General features: G+C 38.6%; 2 protein-coding genes across 5 annotated transcripts in view; one reads left to right on the forward strand and one right to left on the reverse strand.

Moving 5' to 3' along the window:
* The window catches only part of SIM2 (SIM bHLH transcription factor 2), a 72,695-nt gene extending 59,467 nt beyond the window's left edge, over nucleotides 1-13,228 (forward strand). For 2 of the 3 annotated variants that reach the window (XM_042855817.2, XM_065590340.1), the window contains exons 10-11: nucleotides 1,444-1,852; nucleotides 10,223-13,228. In XM_042855817.2, the coding sequence (XP_042711751.2) occupies nucleotides 1,444-1,852; nucleotides 10,223-10,950 (1,137 nt within the window). In that variant the 3' untranslated portion in view covers nucleotides 10,951-13,228. Of the gene's footprint in view, nucleotides 1-1,443; nucleotides 1,853-2,660; nucleotides 2,910-10,222 lie in introns of those variants that run through there. The other variant, XM_065590343.1, reaches the window with a different exon arrangement.
* Nucleotides 13,229-15,054: 1,826 nt separating this feature from the next.
* HLCS (holocarboxylase synthetase) overlaps nucleotides 15,055-21,012 on the reverse strand; it is a 209,322-nt gene continuing 203,364 nt past the window's right edge. For both annotated transcript variants that reach the window (XM_065590324.1, XM_005303307.4), the window contains one exon: nucleotides 15,055-20,610. In XM_065590324.1, the coding sequence (XP_065446396.1) occupies nucleotides 20,439-20,610 (172 nt within the window). In that variant the 3' untranslated portion in view covers nucleotides 15,055-20,438. The remainder of the gene's footprint in view (nucleotides 20,611-21,012) is intronic.

Below are 21,012 nucleotides of genomic sequence, written 5' to 3' on the forward strand. Positions count from 1 at the left end.
AAAAACTCCCTTGAAATTCAAAGTTAACACCAGCCTTGTCCTTTCTTGGGGGTATGAGAATGCCATCTCATGTAAATGACACAGAAGAAATGGAGAAGGCACAGCATGTGGGAAGAAGAGGCTTAAGGATTATCAGGTTATCAGTCAGAACTCAAAAGCTTTTGGATTTTAGGTATTCAGATTAGTTAGAAAAACAAAAATTTTTTTTTAAGCAAAAAGAGAACAATGTAACACAGAGAGCAGATGCTGTAAGTTTAATTTGAGCTGGTATAAAAATATACCAATTTTTGCTAACCAAGGTCTGGCTCCAAAGGAATGCTGGCAACTTCCTCAGGCAACAGAAGGTAGCCTAGTGGTGACTTGGGATTTAAGAGACCTGGGATCAATTCCTGCCCTGCTGGGTCACCTTGGGCAAGTCACTTCGCCTCTCAGTGCTTCAGTTTCCCAATCTGTAAAATGAGGGATAAGAATATTGATCTTCTTTGTAAAAGCACTTTGAGATCTACAGATGATAAAAGCTGGATATTATTATTGATCAGGAATGGGGGAAAACTAGCATACGTACTTTATTGAACACAGTGGGAGCCAGCCAAACATTTGGAGGAAGTGTGTGTTGTGGTGTTTAACTGACTCACAGAGGTTAGATCTGGACTTGCCACCATTCCAAAGCTTCCCATATTAATAAATAAATCTTTTTAACATAAGCAAATGACACTCATGTGTCATTTAACCAAGACTTCCTGTTCTTCAAAACAGGTTTATATCCTCTGATGTCTACGTACAACTATTGACCAAAAACTTTAACTATCCAAAATTATTCCTTAACATTAGGATGACTGCGGTTGTGCTGAAATTATTGTTCTGTTACATCAGAATAGTGTTTTGCTACTGTCTTTATTCAGTGACCTAACAATACTGTATGATATTTACATAGCAGCTCACATCCTGAAGGATCGCCAAAGAGTTGCAAACCTGCCTTTGAAATGCAGCCATCTCTTGGATGGAGTGCAGCATTTGGTTTACAATATTCCTCACACCATGTCCTTAAATGTCTCCAGTTAAAAACACAGGGGAAATTTTAGATAGGCACAATTATCCAAATAAGATTTCTGACTGAACACTAGGATTAATGCCCCAACTCTGGTGAAAAGTCACATGGGATTTTTAATGAAAAGTGGTCAGCAGCCTTGTTTTTACATCATAGCCACTAATACAGTGCCTTTATGGGGGACATTTACTCACTGTTGACTTACAGGGAAGAATGCCATCTCCTGAGTCACCGACACCATTTCCCCCTGCAACTTCCCAGTCCAAGTTTTGATCTGCCCCAATCCTACTTAGTTTATGAGATTTAATGAGGTCACAATTCCAGGTGGCATGGCTGGAGGCAACTACACTGGTGTGTAACATGGATACATTTGAACACTTTTCTTTATTTTTCAGCAATACAGCTCATTCCAAACAGACAAACTGGAATGTGGCCAGGTTGGAAGCTGGAGATCCAGCCCTACAGTGAATGCTGGCACCATCCAAGAACAGAACTTCCATTCAGAAAACAGTGAACTTTTATATGCCCCCTCATATAGTTTGCCTTTCTCTTACCATTATGGACACTTCCCTGTAGATTCTCATGTCTTCAGTAGCAAAAAACAAATGCTGACTTCTAAATTTGGGCAGTCTCAAGGATCACCTTGTGAAGTGGCTCGTTTTTTCTTGAGTACATTGCAGACAAGTGGAGAGCGCCAATGGCATTATGCCAACTCTTTAGTACCTACCAGCCAGTCGCCGTCTAAAAATCTTCCCGATCAACCAATAAATGTTGCATGTCATAATCTTGCACAGAGTTATGAAGGTGAGTGTTATCTTAAAAATAATAAGCTGCATAGCATTTGGAAGATGTTTTTAACGTGTACTTTGAAAATATGAAATACAGTATGTTTACTGAACACAGAAAAAATATATCTTTGGGTTTAACATGCAGTATGTTTAAAAGGTATACTGTCATGACATTTAGACCTACTTTTTTTGTTTGAGCATTTGAATAGGAATGTTATCCAGTTTCAGAATGTTGATTTTTTTTTTAATGAAAGCCTTTAGTGCAGGGGTTCTCAAACTGGGGGTCGGGACCCCTCAGGGGGTCACGAGGTTATTACATGGGGAGTCATGGAGCTGTCAGCCTCCACCCCAAACCTCGCTTTGCCTCCAGCATTTATAATGGTGTTAAATATATAAACAAGTGTTTTTAATTTATAATGGGGGCCACACTCAGAGACTTGCTGTGTGAAAGGGGTCACCAGTACAAAAGTTTGAGAACCACTGCTTTAGTGGGAAAATTTTCACAAAAGCCAAGACTTGGCCTCCTTTTACAGGCACAACTCACATGAGTGTTTATGCAAAGTTAGTTTGCAGGTGCAAAAATGTGGGTTCAAATTGTGCCAGCATATCAGAAAGAAGTGGAAGTACTCAGATCTGCACCTACAAGTCAACTGTAGAAACCAAAATACAGGCATGATTGTACCCATACAAAAGGGATGCCATCCTTTTAAAATTGTACCTATATTTAAAGTATTTGCCTTACTAGCTATGTTAATGATAGTAAATGTAAGTGTTTTTAGGATTGAAGTCAATGGGAAATTGTCTTGATTACTAATGTTCTTCAGGCAATGTCTTCATTGATGGGAGTTGCACCATCTTTCCACACGGCTGGGGGCAGCTCAAATGCTTTGAAAGGAACACAGGGGATGTTGTCCTCTCCCGTCAGGCAACTCACAAGAAGTGTATTTCCAAGGCTTTAGGAAACGTTAAATGAAAAAAATAAAATCAAATAAGTTGAAAATTCAGTGCTATCCTTGTGTGAAATAGGTTTTAAATATTTCTCTGCTCAGTGTTTAACTGCATACACCACTCTCAAAAGAAAAAAACCCCAGCTGTAATGGGAGCCTGCAGTAAGATGGATAAACTGAAAACCACCAGTTAGGACTGATTAGCAGAGACATTACAGGGAGAAAGGAAGTTTTCCATTCTTCTATGGAATATCTCCTCTAATGGAAAACAGTGAAGAAAAAAAGATAGGGAAAGACAGGTAGGATCAAAAGCTTTAGCGATCCCAGAGACATCACAGGATTATTCACTTGGGACTGACTGTGCACCCAGCTCCTGAAGGAGGTGCTTGAAGATTGATCTTCACGGTCATGTCACCACGTCTCTGGTTCTGAAATGGGTTTTATAGCATAAGACAGAAAATGTGGGATATCTCCTGAAGAAAGAAATGTTTTGAAGGAAGTTTGGGAATTGGGCACTACATGAAAAATGCTTTTGGAAAGTGAAGCCATTCTGGGACTCATTTATCGCTAGTGAAATTGCACCATTTAGGAATAAAATGGGAAAAACGTCCCTGTAAGCTCAGGCCTGGTCAGAGATCACTCATGTGTCTCATAGAAAGAGTTGATGGGCGTTAGGAGTGGAGCTTCCCTGAGGGCACTGTGGATTTTATTTCTACCCCGTTTCAGAATTTGCCTCCTCCATAGCCAGAATCAGACATGTTGCTATTGGCAAACAGGAGGCATGGATCCTTGGAAGGGACCCCTTCCTTAGATTTGAATGGAATGGGAAGGAAAGGAGTGTCTGATCTCGTTCACACTATCTGCTTCTTTTTTCCATTGCTTCACTTGACTGGTGAGAACGAGTCAACTTTTAAGCCGAGAGGATCTGCTTAGAATCATTAACTGCAGTTCAAAGGAAAACCAAATACGATATTTGGCAACAGGGTTTGAGAGCATGGCTGTTACAGCAAAGCACATTACTTCCATAGAGGCATCTACCAAAAAGGGCGTGGACTGAAGATGTGTTTTTCAGTATGAATTCTATTTTTTAGATTCATCAGACCAAGCCATCGAAGCTCTGAAAAAGTATGTAGCACAAAAAGCTGTCTGCAAATCAGATGACACTGTCTCAGAATCTTGTCTTCAGGCTTCTTCAACTTTCCTGCTGACTGGGAAAGAAGAAGAAATCCCTTCAGAGACATAACTGTCTCTTCAGCCAGGGAGGATCTCTCTGCAATATTTGATACAGAAGGAGCCAACTGGGACAGGACATTTCAGCCCTGACCAGATTCTATTATCCACTCCACTGAACTCAAGTAGCCTGAAAAATATCAAGAGCCACAACCTGTGAAACAGATCTATGCCCTTCCACATACATCCCATTCTCAACTGATGCAATCACTGATACTACTGAAATGTCAAGAATGCCTAGGGGAAGTAAGCTCTGGGATGAAGAGCAGATGGCTCAAGCTGAACCCAGGGGAAAGGCGTTGAAGAATTGGCCAAGACATTGTCTAGGTCTTCCATTGAAGGCAAACAGCCCCCCTTAGTCAAAATAGTGTGAAACATCGAGGTCCTGTTTAACTCCTCGCTAACTTGGATGACCAGGTAGTATTCATTTCCAAAGCTGCTTTCTTTCACTTCCAGCTTGTGAGGAAACTTCATCCCTTCCTCCTGGATGGGGACCTGGCCACAGTATCCATGCATTTGTCACCTCCAGGCCATATTACTGTAACTCATTGCTTCTGAAGTGTAATGCGAAGATGATGCACAGGCTCCGGCTGGTACAGAATGTGGCTGCTTACCTTCCCCATGGCCTGGGCCATGATGAGCACCTCAGACCTGTGCTCAAGTCCCTTCTCTGGCTCCCAGTTGGCTTCCAATGCCACCTTAAGGTCTTGCTCCTAATTTTCAAGCCAATTAATAGATTAAGCCCCAGTTACATCAAAGATCTAATTTCAATCTATGAACCACCATGACAGCTGTGCTCCTCTGGGACAAAACCCTCTCCGGGGGATCTGACTATGGAACAGTTTTCCAGAGGAGATCAAGTAAATCCAGATTCTGACAGTCTTTCGGAAAAGTTGCAGCACTCTTCTGTCATAGGGAGGACTGGGCCCTTTAAGAGGGAACTGGTCCAGCTCACCTATGCCTCATAACAGCCTCTTAATGGAGCCTGATAGAGTGCAGGTGTTCCTGCTCTCTATAAAGAGCCAGAAGGGAACAGGGCATGGAAGAAGCAGCTGTGGCAGAGAAGAGAAGAACTCTAGTGATCAGGAGACCCCTGAGTGGGAGAAGGGTTTGGGCCAAAGCCCGAAGGCTGAGCTCCAGCTGGGAAGGGCAGCTTTGTGAAGAGGAGACTGGGACAGAAGAGCTCTGGATGTGGTAGAAGACAGTAGGGCTGAGTATGAACTTTTGTGATGATAGACTTTATTTTTGGATCTTGAGGATTGTTTTGAATTGCTTCGGTTATTAAACCAGCTACAGGCAGGGGTGGGGTTAGTCACAAGGAAGTCTGTGTGGAGTTCTTAAGGGGCTCAGATGAAAGGAAAAAGAGTCAGGGCACCACAGAGCCACGCCTGCACATCCTTTGTGAGAAAGCCTTTCCACCATAAGTGATGCTCAGTTTGATCACTTCTGTTATTACCAAATCTCTCCCACCTTTCTCTGTTCTGTCAAAACAACCCCAGCTCCAAGCAGAGTTTTGGCTTCATAAAGGGAGAAGTGCCAAAGACTTCCATGAAGTCCACTGTGAACTTTGCTATTCATTTTACACAGAAGGTTCTTGGACATTATAGTGATGGGCAGCAGTATGAAAATGACGAATGCCTAAAATTATTCAAAGAGAGCTTTCTTAGTGCCCCAAATTTTGCAAAGTGTTAGAGACTGGATTTTGCCCTCACCTGGAAACTTGAGGTGAGCTCTTAAAACATCCATGAATGGGAAAACACAGAGGTTATACCTGATGTCATCTTAAAGGAGAGCACCATCCCCGATTTTGGTTTCCTCAAGCTAAGGGACAGCAGGCTGGACACTAGTGTAGTGATATCCATTGTTTTTGTTTTCTCAGCTTTGGCAAGTGGCAACATTTCACCCCCTGTAATTCTCTATCAAGCTGTGCTCCCTGAGTTTCTGCAAATTCCTCTCTCTCAGTAGAGAAGGAGAAAAGAGAACAAAAACATAATTTCTGACTTCTAGTGCCTTTTGGTTTATTTGCCTTTTTTCTTAATCCCTTAGGCTTTCTGGGGCAAGATGCAGACATCCATATGCTTATGTAGGTTGTTTGGGGGCTGATCCCATTTTCCTTTGCCCGGGATCTTGAGGCAGGAACTACTCATTAGAATATAAGAAACTTATACCACAGTCATAATTCTCAATGTACTATCCTGAGGTAATTGCGCTAGGAAAAAAGCACCTGTTTTAGCCCATAGGATGCAACAGAGGACGCTTTGCTGCCAAAGTGGCTGCATCTAATTTGTTGCTGACATGCCTCATGTCCCTTCAGGTGGAAATGATCATTGAGAGGAATCAGAGTGAGTTTGGCTTAGGATGCCTCCAGATTCCTTTCCTGCGGTGCTACATGCGCGCTGAAATGGAGTGCAGCTGTGTCTATCAGCTTCAGAGCCCTTTCTGCTGGCAGAAAAGTGAAGAGTGAAACTCAGCGAGTTGGGCACACTGAGAATAAAATATCTGGCTGCAGGTACTTCTCGCATATTGAATACCATCTGGACTTTGTGCTGTTCTGGTCTGCTTCACCATCTCAAGGTGGGAAAAGTGTAACCTAGTCAGAGTGGTCCCTAAGCGGGGAAAAAATTCCCCAGAGAAGAAGAGAAAGAGGAGGAGGAAAAAGTGTTCAAAACTGCTGCAATGTTAAAAAGGGGCAATGTTTAAAACAAGAACGGCTAATGCTGGAACCCATCGTGGTCATTCTCAAGGTTGGGGGTAAGGTGCTTCTGTCAGTCTTCCCAGTGGGTGGGGCTGACACCCCTACTGTTCCTTTCAAATCTCTTGAGCTGCAACCACTCAGTGAGGATTAGTGGAGACATGATGCAGAATGGACCAGATTCACTGTTGCTGGTGTAGGTTATGAACAGAGGCAAGTAACAAGGGCCCTTCTGCAAAGCCATTGTGACTTTCTTTTATAAGGCCCAATGTTAATTGTGCAACATCCTTTGTCTCACCTGTCCCAAACTGTCTGCCAGGCCTACTGGGAGAACTCAGTCCCACTGGGGGAAGAGAGAGTTGACAGGAAATGTGCCCAGAATTAATACGTTGACTCCTAGCCATTGTAAAACAGCTTCTACTTCATACAGTTCAACCCTGGCCAATGAGCAGTAAATGTCTCACAGGCATTTCACTGTGCTTCTGATGTAGTCGGGCGTCCTACAGCTGCAAGTTTGACAGCATTGGCTCAACCAGTCCTGGTGTAAACTACTTCCTGTGGCAGCATGATGCCCTGAGTTTGCTTTCAACAACTAAATTTCCCACTAGAGGCCATCCCATGAGAAACCTCCACCAGGGTGACTCGGACTTGCTAAGACACTGGGCTAACTCTAGCCTAGTTCCAATAAATGTTTTGAGACCAAGCACACAAAACAAAAGCTAGTGTATGTGTGACCAATAATGGTTTGTGCTCTGCTGCTCCAGAGACAGCTCGTTTAACTGACTACCCTAACCCATGAGACACCTAGATGTTGGCTTACAAACAGGGAGGTAAACTAAACAGATTTAGCTTTAGTTTAAATCCATACTCCATAAATAAAAAAGGCCAAAAATTAACAGCAAACTATAGCCATTAATAATAGAATTTAATAGACTACGTAAAAAACAAAAGTACACGAGTGGGTTCTTGTATATCTTATGATACTGGCTAAGCCCCAGGTCTTTAAATTGAGTTCTTAAGTTGGGGAAGAGGAGTTTTGTTTGGATGAAAGGAGGGTGCAGTAAAGGAAATGAGGCTTCTGCTGATAGAGGAGAATAGGGACAGGAGCTAAACTGCTCCAAACTGCAGTAAAGAGGGCAAGTTTATTACATCTTAGGGCCTATCTACACAGGGAAATTTACTGGCATAACTATACCAGTGTACTGCTTCCAAGCAACATAAACTAACCTGCAATGAACCACTTGTATTCCAGAATAAGAGTGTCCACACAAGGAGTTCTAGTGGTAAAACGATTGCACTATAATTATACCAGTAAATTTCCCTGTGTAGACAAGCCCTTTGTGTTATAAGAATTAAACACTGCTTTCACGTGTGAACTAAGGTGTCATTTTATCTATTAACAAAGTGTGTGCACTATTTACTGTGAAACTTACAAAAATATTAAAAACAATATTTAAAAGTTAGTTTTTGATAGATAAGTAAAAGGAGAAACTAAGTCCAGCATTCTGGACCAAATTCGTCTATTAGTTATGTGCTGCAACTCCCACTTAAAACAGTAGAAAGTGTGTGTAGTTGATGGCTTCACTAGTGTCTGCAGCAGTGATGTGAATATTTTAGTTGCATTGATGTCAGCAATCACTACAGGGTGAGCCCTAAGTAAGGATATGCCGACACTACAGCTGGCAGCGTGCTTCCCAGCATGGGTAGACAGACACAAGCTTGCTCAGTTTGAGCTACCATGCTAAAAATAGCCATGTAGCTGGAAGTGACAGATGCAGCAGCTTGGGCTAACTGCCTGAGTACAACTCCACCCAGACCTCCAGAGTACATACACGGGTGGCTACCCCCAGCTACACTGCTATTTTTCACGATAGCTCAAAAGCAAACCTAGCACATCTGTCTACCTGCACTGGGAAGCAGATCCCAGCTACAGTGTAGACATAACCTATAAGACGTTGGATAAAATTTCTGAAAGAGCCCATCCATTTTTCAAAAGTCTAAGTCACACGTACTTCCATTGAGACTGAGGGCTGGTCTACAGTACTGCTTAAGTCGATGTAACGTACATCGCTCAGGGGTGTGAAAAAGCCACCTCCCTGAGTGACATAAATTACATCAACTTAAGCGCTGCCCACACTGGTGTTAGGTCGGCAGGAGGCGCTCTCCCGCCGACATAGCTTCCAGCTCTTGCAGAGGTGGAGTAATTGTCCGACAGGAGAGCACTCTCCCGTCAGCATGGCACATCGGCACCAGGTGCAGCTGTGCCAATGTAGCGCTCTCGTGTAGACTTGCCCTCAGCCTGAGTGCCTAAGTGACTTGAAAATGAGACCAAGGCATACTTAGATCTGATATTTGAACGTTTGATATTAAAGGTTAAATCCAAGATTTATATCTTGGCAATGAGCATAAAAAAATCCAGATGGTTACTAACCAGAAACTGCATTTTATATTCTGGCTGAATATTGTATAACTTTAGTCAGATCGGATAGGACTAAAACAGGTAGCTTCTTCTCCTGCCATTTGTAGGCAAAATGGTACAAAACAGAACGGCAGTGTGAGGCAAATAGAAAACAATGCAACCAACTCCTATTGGCTAATGAATCCTTAAACCATGGACAGAGTAGAGCTTACTGAGAAGAGATGCAGCAGACATTTTTGTATTTCAGAAAGATGGGGTGAAACCAAAACCCCACATTCAAATATCCTTGAAAACTGGGATACCTTGGATCCAGATCTGACCTTTGCATCTGAGGCTCATCCATGATTTAATATTCTGATCTTCAAATTCCCCAAGTGTTTGGACTGTTTTTGACATGTCAAAGTCTCTCTCAAAAGCATAAGTATAATATTACTGTAGTCAAGTGGCATTTCTACTGCTCTGCTACAGATACAGTATTTTTAATATCCAATGCTAGATTTCATTTCAAAGAAACAAATTAAACAATTTAAAAAGCCAGTATAACAGAACATAATTCTAGATCCATTTGTAAATGTCTCCTGTAAGAGTCCAAGTAATCTCCGCCCCCTACACATTGGCAACAAGAATAAAGTCCTGTTTGACTCTGAATTTAATACGTAATAAAAATGTAACATTTATTTTGGGAATCGATTTTGAAGCTTTTACAAAGAAGTTTCAAAAGTATAAACTTATATCCCTTTTCCAAATGTTTAAGTCCCTGTTAAATTTCCTGATTTAACCATTTCAAAGAGGAAACCAATTTACAGCCACACAGACAAACAATGAGAAGTTCATTTAATAATGCAATCAAAACATTTTCCTAGTTGAAAAGTTGCAATAGAGCAACTAAAGTGTCAATTGCCTTACACACTGACTAGCCTTCCATATCGGTTTCTGGTTTTTCAGTACAGTCATAAAGGGTCTGATTCAAACCATTGAAGTCAATGAGTTTTGGATTAGGCCCAAACTTAGCTGGTATTAATGTTAATGTCTCTAACACAACTCATAGTATATGAGTTCCAATCATCTGCAATTAATACTCTTTATTTTCCCTAAAAGTGCCCATACCAAACAGAAGATACAGCCAAGATGCTACATCTGACAGCTTTACAAGTTGTGCAACATCCATGCCAAACAGCAGATACAAAGAAGAGATTTACAACTCCAGCATCATGAAACCCAACAAAATGGAAAGCAGGATACATCCATCTCATCATCTCATTAAAGAAGAAAACAAGTTAGCTTTCAGCAGAGACCTACAAGAAAAAGTGTGTGTTAATGAAAAGTCTTTTTCAAACTCCATAGCTAATTCCTTGTTGCCAAAATCAGAATGTTTTCAGGCTAAAGCTATTGGACAATTAAGTCATCTCCTGCCAGTGCCAACAGTATATGAACAAACAAGGAGAATATGTATGAAAGAACCAAAATATGGGCATATTAGCCATCATGCTATGAACCTGGATGAACTAGACAACGATGACAGAATGACAGTAAAGCTTGACCATGACTCTGAAAATGAACACATGATGGATACAAGAACTACTGGACAAGTCCCATTTGTATTTCTGAACTATCACCATGTTTTAGCCAAACACGGTACATTTCAAACCTCAGCATGTACAGCGACTGGACACGTAGCAGAAAATTATGGATACACTTCTGAAGAGGTAAATACATTTATTTATAAAAACCAAAGTCCATCATCAGCCTCTTCTCCAGAAACCCACAAGGAGACTGCACTACCCCATTATATTGGAACTTCTGTAATAATAGCCAATGGGAGGTGACGATAATAGAAATGTATTTCTTAATTAAAAACAAATCCAAACTATAATAATTTCTAAAAAGCATGAGAAAACATGGTTACATTTACTGAGCATAGCAGAAGGTCAATGAGGGACAAACTTGTATGTGTTCTTGGCAAGTAATGTGTAATAGTACCTTTAAGGTCAGAAAAATACACATGTAGCTTCAGTGCTTCATTGTTACAGATTAATCTCTGGTGTAGACTCTGCCAGTAAGAAGCCATATAAAGATCATATTTTTGTTATTTTACAGTGTGTAACAAAATTAAAGGGTAAGTGTTATATGCCTAGAATTATACAGAGGCAACTATTTTTTTTCTTTTTTTAAAAACTAGGACTCCAAAATATATTCAAGATTTTTATCATTAATATGAACCATAAAATTTAGTTTAAATGTTATCTGACAAACACTGTGAAATACTAGAGCAATTTTCAATCCATGTTGTAAACAACCTGACAAATGAACTTTGTTTAAAAAATGGTAATGAATCTTAGGTATCCATGACATAGACATAATTGCATGAACTAACAACAAATCACATTGTCTTGGAATGCTTATTAATTATTTGAATGGTCTAAAACAAAGTTTGATGATTCTACCTTGATAATATATTTTAACACAGAGTCAGGAATTCATACCTTGTTGCTATCACAGTGTATTCCAGAGGGATGATAAAATGTCAAACTAGATGACACAGATACATATTAAAAAGTCTTGTCATAGCAAGATTGGCACAACATGAGATCACACTGCAAGGACTGAAAATTACTCCCAATAAAAAAATGCTAAATGATAAGAAATAACTTTTTGAAGTGTGTGCCGCTGGATATACTGGGAGAAGATTGTGCACTTTTTCAAACAAACTATTCAAAAGACCGTCCTGATAGGAACATTAGAAATTTCTTATTATAGACAGCGTAGGAAATAGTGAAAAGAATTCAGTGAAACTTTACAAGCTTGGTTCAAAACGTGTCAGCAGTTTCTAAAGTTTTGAAAAAGTTCAGGTTTTAGCAAACTGGATTTTCTCAAGGTTGAATTCTCCTTGTCGACCCGAAGTCAAGATTCAGGTTTCACAGATTCTCTCTCACCACAAAAATACTTTGATGGACAGTTTGGACACAAGAAACCACTGCAAGTTACAAAAAGCAGCTTGAGTACATTTGTGTTAGAGCTGAACATTTCGCACAGCTCTCATGGTTAGGTACAGTAAACTGTATCCAGGAAAAAGCATTTCAGATTAGCAGAAAATCCCCATCTACTTAGTTTTGTTCAGTATTTCCAATAAAGTACCAATTAATTATTTTCGCCTGTCCCTACAGTGTACAAATCAGGACATAAGGAGACATACGTATTTACAATAGAACCTCACTGTTACAAACACGGAGTTACAAACTGACCAGTCAACCACCCCACCTCATTTGGAACTGGAAGTACACAATCAGTCAACTGTAGAGACCGCCCTCTCCAAAAAAGTAAATACAGTACTGTACTGTGTTGAACATAAACTACAAAAAACGTAAAGGGAAAGCAGCATTTTTCTTCCACATAGTAAAGTTTCAAAGCTGTATTAAGTCAATGTTCAGTTTTAAACTTTTGAAAGAACTGTAACTTTGTTCAGAGTTGCAAACATTTCAGTTATGAACAATCTCCATTCCCAAGGTGTTCGTAATTCTGAGGTTCTACTGTATGTATGTTCTATAGAGAGTAGACATGATCAGCATACAACACCTTCTCCATCACCTCCCTAAAAATTCTTTGTGCCCTTGATAAAATGACGAATGACTCCCTAAAATAATACATATAAACATTAACGAGTACAAATAATGGAGTCAGATGGTGTTTTATAGGAAGACTGCATTGTAGACTTGAGTCAGCAATATCTAGCTTCTTTTTTTAGTTCAATTCAAGGCTAGATTACATTATAAAAGCTTTTATCTGCCACAGCTAAATATAAATGTCTCATGCTCTGTAGGAGTATCTCTAAAGAAAGTACTCACATGGCTTGTGCAATATGGAAAAATACATGCTCATGGATTACACCTTATTAAAGACAAATATGTTAAAGGATGTCATAAAATGTATACATTTTTAATCAATAAAGCATTTTCTGTATTTCATACACAGCAACAAAATTCATTCATCTTCCTAGGTTTTTATGAATATTAATTGATATAACAAGTAAACAGAAATGCTTTAAAGACGTGTTTAAAAAACAGTTTTCAGTATTTGTTCTGCCTTCCTATTAAAAGGTTAATAGTATTAAGAAAGCCTTATTTTGCAATTCATCTGATGTATTGCAAGTTCACAGTTAACTGAACTTTTAATTCGCTTACAGTGCTTTTTTCTCTGCCCCTGCATACTTTCACTATAATGCTCAACAAAAATATTTACTAGTAGCTACTAGAATTTTGATGCCTTTACAAAAATGTTCACTGTAAGTGCACTCTGTGCTTCTCTAAAGATAGAAAGGAGTCAGGTCTAAAGGAATTTTACAAGTGAATCTATTACGATATTGATATGATTAGCTACAAATGCTTTGTTCTCATTGTTTAATTGACCTTCCAAACTAGTGTCACTAATGTATATATCCAACTTAATTCCTGGAAGACTACAATGATGCCAAGACTTAAGTGTGTTAATTTTTTAAAATTAAAAATGTCCTGCAATGAGAAAACTGACATTGTCGTCACTGTCAAGAAGAAACCCGATGCACAGCTCTCCCATAAACATTTTGCTATACATCACTAGTATGGTGTGCAGCATACAACATCAGTCTAGTATATTTTTCTGTTCTCTTGAGTTGGTCTTCATTGTGAAAACATGATTTCAGAAGGTACAAGTTTGGCTTTAGTGTTTTTTTTTTTTTACAATACCACAGTATTTTCAAGCATCTACTTCCTTATTCACACTTTGCGGCTGTAGTCAAAGAATATGTGTTATGGAGGTGTTCCATCATTCTCCAGCAGATGTTTTACAGTACACGAGGTTCTGATACATAGAGGTTTATAGTTAGGAAATAGAGAATCAATTATTCATTCACATATGATAATGTGGATTAAGTTTCAGAACATATATTTGTGACTAAAAAAAACCAAATGTGTAACATTTCCCCGAGCCACCCCAAATAGAAACACTGATTGCGTATTCACAGCTGGAACATGAATGAAGAATTCTATAAAGAAGTAGGAGTACAGATCTATACTTTGAGACAGTTAAACTACAGATGTTCACTGTGCATACTCAGCGCAGTATATGGTGCAAGAATTGACTTTTTTTTTAATATTAGGAAAAATATTCCATATAATTGGAGTGTAAATCAGAATATATTAGGGAAAAACCATTTCATTTCCCTTCTCTCTACTACATTCATTTGAGCCAGAAATACTTTCATTGTGCAACTCCACAGATTTTTTCACTTCTTAGGGAGTTCCTGGAATGGCAAAGAAACTATGTAAAGAGAAATACAGAGTTTTAATGAAGAGTGAAATTGAAAACATTAATCACTTATTGGTGTCTCAAAATCTGTATGCTATTAGCAGAGATATCACAACACTTGTAAGTGCAGTAACAAACTTTTCTATTGAATTCAGCCCTGAAGTTTCTAAAGAGTTACTCAGTAGATTTGCTCATTCTAAACACAGTGATATGCACAATATACAGGTTAGAAAATATAGCTCACACACAAAACAGATGCTGTTTTTATGAAAGAATGGGATAGCTGCTGGAATATTGGTACATGTCTGAAATTCACAAAATGTGACAGTAAATGTATTTTTTCAATCCATCTCAGTTATTTCTCAGAACAAATGTGTCTGAGTCCACTTTTTTCCTGGAACATTTTTTTTAAAAATATGATGCAGAAATGAAGTATTTGGCAAATACTTGTGAAAAGTAAAGAAAAATACAAACACACTATTAATGCTCAGAATTATGTATGTACTCCCTAAAAATATAAAGCATATTTTGCTTATTTATTATATAAAACAAAACTGTTAAAATGTTAAATACTGTAGCCAAAGGAGTAATGGGTTTGATTTTTTTAAAATACAAGCATAAGGCATTAAGAATGACAGACACAGTGGAGATTTTTTTGAGCATTTAGAGTTTTTAATTGTAATCATAGCTTTGACAACATTAACTTAGATTATTCTTTCAAACTATAAAATGCAAAGATTTAATTTATTTTATTCCAACTATGCATAGCAGTTTTATAGAAATAGGGTTATTTTCAGTCCTTAAAGATAAGGCTATCTGCTGAATAAAGCCTACCAATGGAGTATTTTAAATACATCACAAATGTACAGCATTTAATTGCAACTCCTTTTCCTAAACTATTTGTGGGACTCTAATGGGTTAATTCTTGGGCTAAGACGGATCTGTTAATGGTGAGAAAGCAGCTTCATCACAGCTTAACACCATGGTACCGGTCCACTACAGTAGCATAAACACTGCTGAAAAATGCATGTGATATCCACAAATACAGCTCACCAGGAAATCAGCTAGTTTTAATAGGTTCTAATGATGGAATCTATCCCCACTAAAAGACATAAGCTGAACTGAAGAATGGGTTATGTACTACTCCTTTCCATGCCAAATATTTTAGCGCTGTATTTTTTGCATAACTATATGTTTTGTCATAGTTCCCCAACTAGTTTCAGAATTGTAATTTTTCAAATTACTACGGTCCTGTTGCTGAATCAAAAAGAGCAAAATATCTTTAACTGCCTCCCCCCGCCAAAAAACCACCAAAACCAAAATATTTTCTTACCTGCAATACTTGAGCTACAGCATAAAGATTTAAACATTTTTCAATACAATTTCTAGATAACAGCCCTTGAGGTATATTAATCTTGCAGGATATATATTTAAAAATGCACCAAACGCTTATAAAACATCATAACAGGAGTGAGGTTTGCTCAGATCTTGAGCTCTTAATTCTAAGTGCCTGATATAATTTTAAAAACACTGGAAATGGTATCAGGTCTGCCTGGCTACAAGTCCCTGTCTCACTCTTTCCAAAGAGAGAGACAGAGAGAAACACACCTCCTCCTCCCCCAGCCACACTTGCTCAGCAGAAGTTTTGCTATCAATATACAGTCTCTATAACTATTTTCACATCTAAGTCCAGGAGAAAATCTCAAATTGCAAGAAATATGGGTACCATAATGAAATACTTTTGACAGCACTTCATCAAGAAAATTGTTTGAGATGTGACATCAGCCTAAAAATGAAATAGATGTTTTACTAATCTGGATATTTTAACAGTAACACATTTTCAGTGTGATACTTCCAGATTTTTGGGATGGCTGACTTCCTACCTTTGCCCATACATATTTCTATGTTTTATCTAATTTGTATAGGGATTTTTTTTTTAATAAAAAAAAGTAGTAGTTATACAAAAACTCTGACTTTTTTTTTTTTTTTAAACACAAGTTTGGCACAAAAACAATGAGATTACCGACTGTGTTCCCCATATACCTTAAGATGAGTGTAGAATAAAAAGGCTTTCTTGACAGTAACAGCTGCTGGTCAGAATGGCCTTACTCAGCTGTTCTGCATAAAACAGGAATTTGCTTTGTAAAATTCTGTGGTACATCTGAAGCAAAAGTCAGGTTTATGACAAATATTTCATCCTACTGAAGGCTGTTTTTCCCCTCTCAAGACAATAGGTAGTCTTGTACACACGAGAACAAGCCATTAAAAAGCGTAAAGGAAAAGTAGTATTCCCACATGATCTACTTGTGCTCGGACATGTCCACACTTCATTAGTTTTCATTTACAAAAAGGAAATTAAATAATTTTTCCAATGCAGACATGTCCAGAATAGCATTACAGCGTAAAACATAAACAAAACATGGTTTTCATTAAGAACCCCCCACAGAAATCCAAAAAGCAATGACAGGAGCTATGAAAAACTGTTGGCATTTTGTTATATAGTTAAGGATATATATCTGCCTGCTCTACAGGTCCTGTGGCATTTCAGCTAAGTGAAGTTTTATAGACACTCACCTCGGCCCACAGGAGGAGTACATTTTCCTCCTTAGTCTTTTTATTGGGATAATGTGCCTACTGCAACGTTCATGCAAGTGGGTCTTTGTCCAGCTAGCTGGAGGAAAAGGGGTGTTGCCCCTTTAACGGCTCCCTTTCAGCAGATGGGGAGAAAGGGGAAGTTTACAGGTACAGACAGGAATGGCAGAAAGCAGTTGGGGCCAGGTCAGTTGAGGGTTGCTGCATTATCCTCCTGCTGACCGAAAGAGTGTGTGGGGGGGTGGGAGGTATTTATACCCATGCAGCCCTACCAAACCATGTGGGCAGGCCTATATTCCTATGCCGAGTCCCAAAGAAGTCAATGAGGATTTGTAAAGTGTTACATGGGCTTAAACTGCACATTTTGGACTTAGATGTTGATCCAAATGTTCCCAATGTTTTTGTATCCAGGGTTTTGGATCAGTCCATGACCGAGATCAGGGCACGCCACAACATTCAAATCTGGATCAAAATTTCCTGAAGTTTGGGTGTATTTCAATCAGGGGACTGTGGTTCAGGACTGTGGGTGAGAGATAGCTCAGTGGTTTGAGCATTGGCCTGCTAAACCCAGGGTTGTGAGTTCAATCCTTGAAGGGGCAATTAGGGATCTAGGGCAAAATTAGTACTTGGTCCTGCTAGTGCATTTTTTTATTATTAAGGTTAATCTCTATTATAAAGTTTATGATTTCATATGGACATTTTCAGAAGAACTACTGTTGCTATTGATCTCACTACAGAATAGGCCATGTATTGTCACATTTCAAATGTAAGTCACATTCAGATCAACTCTGCTCAGACAAAAAAAAAAAATCAGTGGTATGATATGGCCCTAAGTGTGTTAATTCTGCTTTACAAAAAGGCTGCCTGACTGTGCCATGATAGTGACAGTCAGGTTTTACATTAAGGACTGCAGCACAAACAGCAGTTTTCTAGATTAATTCAGCTATACAAGAGTCAGATTGGGAAAGTACTGCTCTGCATTAAGGGAAGGTTTTCATGATGAAATAAACCAGACCAAGAAGAACCAAGAGCATTGTTGAATTTTCTTTTCACTGTTTATAGCTGGGGATGGTGGCAAGGAGTAAAAAGCAATATCAAAATTCTGCAGTTGACAAGTAGCAACATACATCATTCATAAACCGTATAAAGAAAAGGTAGCGAAGAAGAGAAGAGTAGAGAACACTACATTGCAAGAGTTCCTCTCAGTATTTAAGATTAGTAGCTCAAACTTAAATATGAGTATTAAAAATAAGTAATCATGTATATCTATAAGTCAGTAGTCAAAAGTTCCCAGCCCAAAGTAGTATTAAAATCTAACCAAGATCTTGTGAGAGGGAAGTTGGGCATTATTGTTTACACATAGTACATTAAATAAGAATTATTAAATAAGTCATTCAATATTTAGTGTCTATTGTGTTACTTCTATTATTTTTTTGGTGTGCAGTCCTGTCTGATGTAAGAAACTGACTGTTTTGTAAGTCAGAAAATGAAAAACTATGACATGGAGGCAAAATCCTCACTTTAAATACACAGAAAACTTAATCACTAGCAATTTACCGACAAAGCATCCAAATCCCAGTAAGTCAGGATTACTCTAATCTACCATTACAGGCCAACTCTCCTTTACGATTTCTTGGATTTGTAATTGAGCTGATCTCCTTATATTGGTTATTTATGAAGTGAACTTTAACCCATAAATTCCATTTCTGGCTAGAAGACAGGAATGTATTTATGAGAACCCACTTGGTTAAGCCAAGCTTCCTAAGGGAAGGGTGTAGTAATAACCAATGGCAGTCCACATTAGGAGACATAGCTGGCTATTGGCCAGGTCACACCTGACATCTATTGATGTGTGGTGATTGGCTTGAGGTCCATTGCTCAGGTGACCAGGCTGTAAATGAAAATTGGACTGGTCCAGGAGAAGAACCTGAAAGCATATATGTGCAGTTGGAGCTCAAGTTCAGCTTCTCGCCTATGCCCTCCAGCCACATACTGTCTTATCTACTGTATCTGACCCAACCTCTACAGCAATTAGGTAAGTTTGGAGGCTGGACTGCAGGACACTTTCAAATAAACAATCCTTAAATCCCTTGGGTTCAATTATTAACACCACAATAGGAGGCTTGCTTTGGGAAATAGTATGAAAGTACAATAAAAGAGATTTTAGAGAGATGGTTGGAACAGAGGCCCCCTCATTGTGCTTTTCTCACTGGAATAGTTGCTAGCAAAGGAGACATTAAGAACAAGGTTCCTTCTCTTATTTCATCATTTGGATGGGGTTCACCTCTCAGGGATTGAGTGAAGTACAGTCAACACTGATATCAATTCTTGGACTGAGTATTTGATGGCCAATAGCATAGGGGATGACAACTAAGTGATTCACTAATTGCATATGTGGTGGGCAATTCTTGTGGAGGGTTAAGAGCTCTTGAAAGAAAGACCATGATACAAGGAAGCATGGAGTGGTTTACTAAGAATCAGAGCTAGTTAACAGGCTAAGAAAAGCAGAAAATATCTATATCTTGGGGGTTATAAATTAACCCAGTTCACAGGCACTGCTGGTGGGGATGTCCAAGCATAAGGCCACCAAAAGAGAGGTGCAAAGGGCCTACAGGCCAGAGATCCAGTTACAGAATGATGAAAGGATACAGAAGCCCACTGGGAGCCGAGCCAAATCAGCAAAGTTGCTCATTATTTCTAAAGGGTGGGAGGAACTATAAGCATACAGTGAGTATACAGTTAACTTAATAAACTTGCAGATTTCTTCCCACTTTCCCTTATGGGTGTGTGGTGAGTTCTTTCACATGTCCCCTCCACAGCTGACATAAGCAGAACTCATTTCTTTAAAATTTCATAGTAAGTAATTTAAACATTTTACTGCTTATACCCAAAGCAAAACCACAACAGATGCATTATTCAAACACATTTTTTTAAAAACAAATATATGCAGTCTTTTTAGTTTCTTAAATATATTGAATTAATGATGAGCTTAACATCTTCCTTTGCAAATACCTCCCTACTGTAAATGCTTATAACAAACAATACCATTAGTGAATTTTTTAGCAATTAGCAAAAGATTACGGGTCTCCAGTAATGGGATAACACGAACTTTTGTAGCAACTTTCAACTAAGCTATCCATGTTAAGAAAGAAGAAACTAAAGATTGGTAAAAAATTGATTTCTCCTAATCATAAGCTACCTCTCACCTCTATGCTTAAAAATATGCAACATGAAAAACGCATAGAAAATACTAATTGGTCCTTAGGGCCACTGGCTAGAAAACACAACAGAAATGAAACAATAATGTAAAATGCAATATGTAGCTTTTACACTTCACCTCCAAATCATTCCAGTTTGATATATTGTGTATAGCCAAGATCAGCTGCTAGGTGCTGAATACAGAACAATCTTCTTAGAGCAACTTTTTCAACAACTCTAAAGTCTACTGCTGCTTTGAGATAATAAGGTTTTTCAGCATGTCAAATGAGTTGCCATCTGGGTGCACAGACTCTACACCTTTGCCTTCCTCATGAACTTGAAGGAATCCACAATCATCTATTCCAACTATCCATGCTAATGGGCCCTCTTCACTCCAGAGACGGACCTGCCTACCACTATAAAAAAAAAAAGAAAAGAAAAGAAAAGAAAAGAAAAGAAAAGAAAAGAAAAGAAAAGAAAAGAAAAGAAAAGAAAAGAAAAGAAAAGAAAAAAGGGAGCACCAGTTAATTATTTAAAAATAAACTTGGAACACGTCACAAAAATAACCCATTATATTATTACTTGTGAACTTTTCCCTCCTCTGAAACGAAATGAAAACAAAACAATGGTTGAAATTCACCAGAGCTGGTTGTGGATTTTATATCAGTTATAAAAAACAAGTCAACAAGGATGACTAACAAACAGCAATCATGATAAATATTATAGGGAGAGCATTGAGTCTTCTATTAAAGACAGTGTTATTCCTCATTTCTCTGAATCTTTAGAGATAATAATGACCTTCATTAGATCTCCTTTAT

Source organism: Chrysemys picta, chromosome 1, assembly GCF_011386835.1.
Source record: "Chrysemys picta bellii isolate R12L10 chromosome 1, ASM1138683v2, whole genome shotgun sequence".
NCBI classification, from domain to species: domain Eukaryota; kingdom Metazoa; phylum Chordata; order Testudines; family Emydidae; genus Chrysemys; species Chrysemys picta.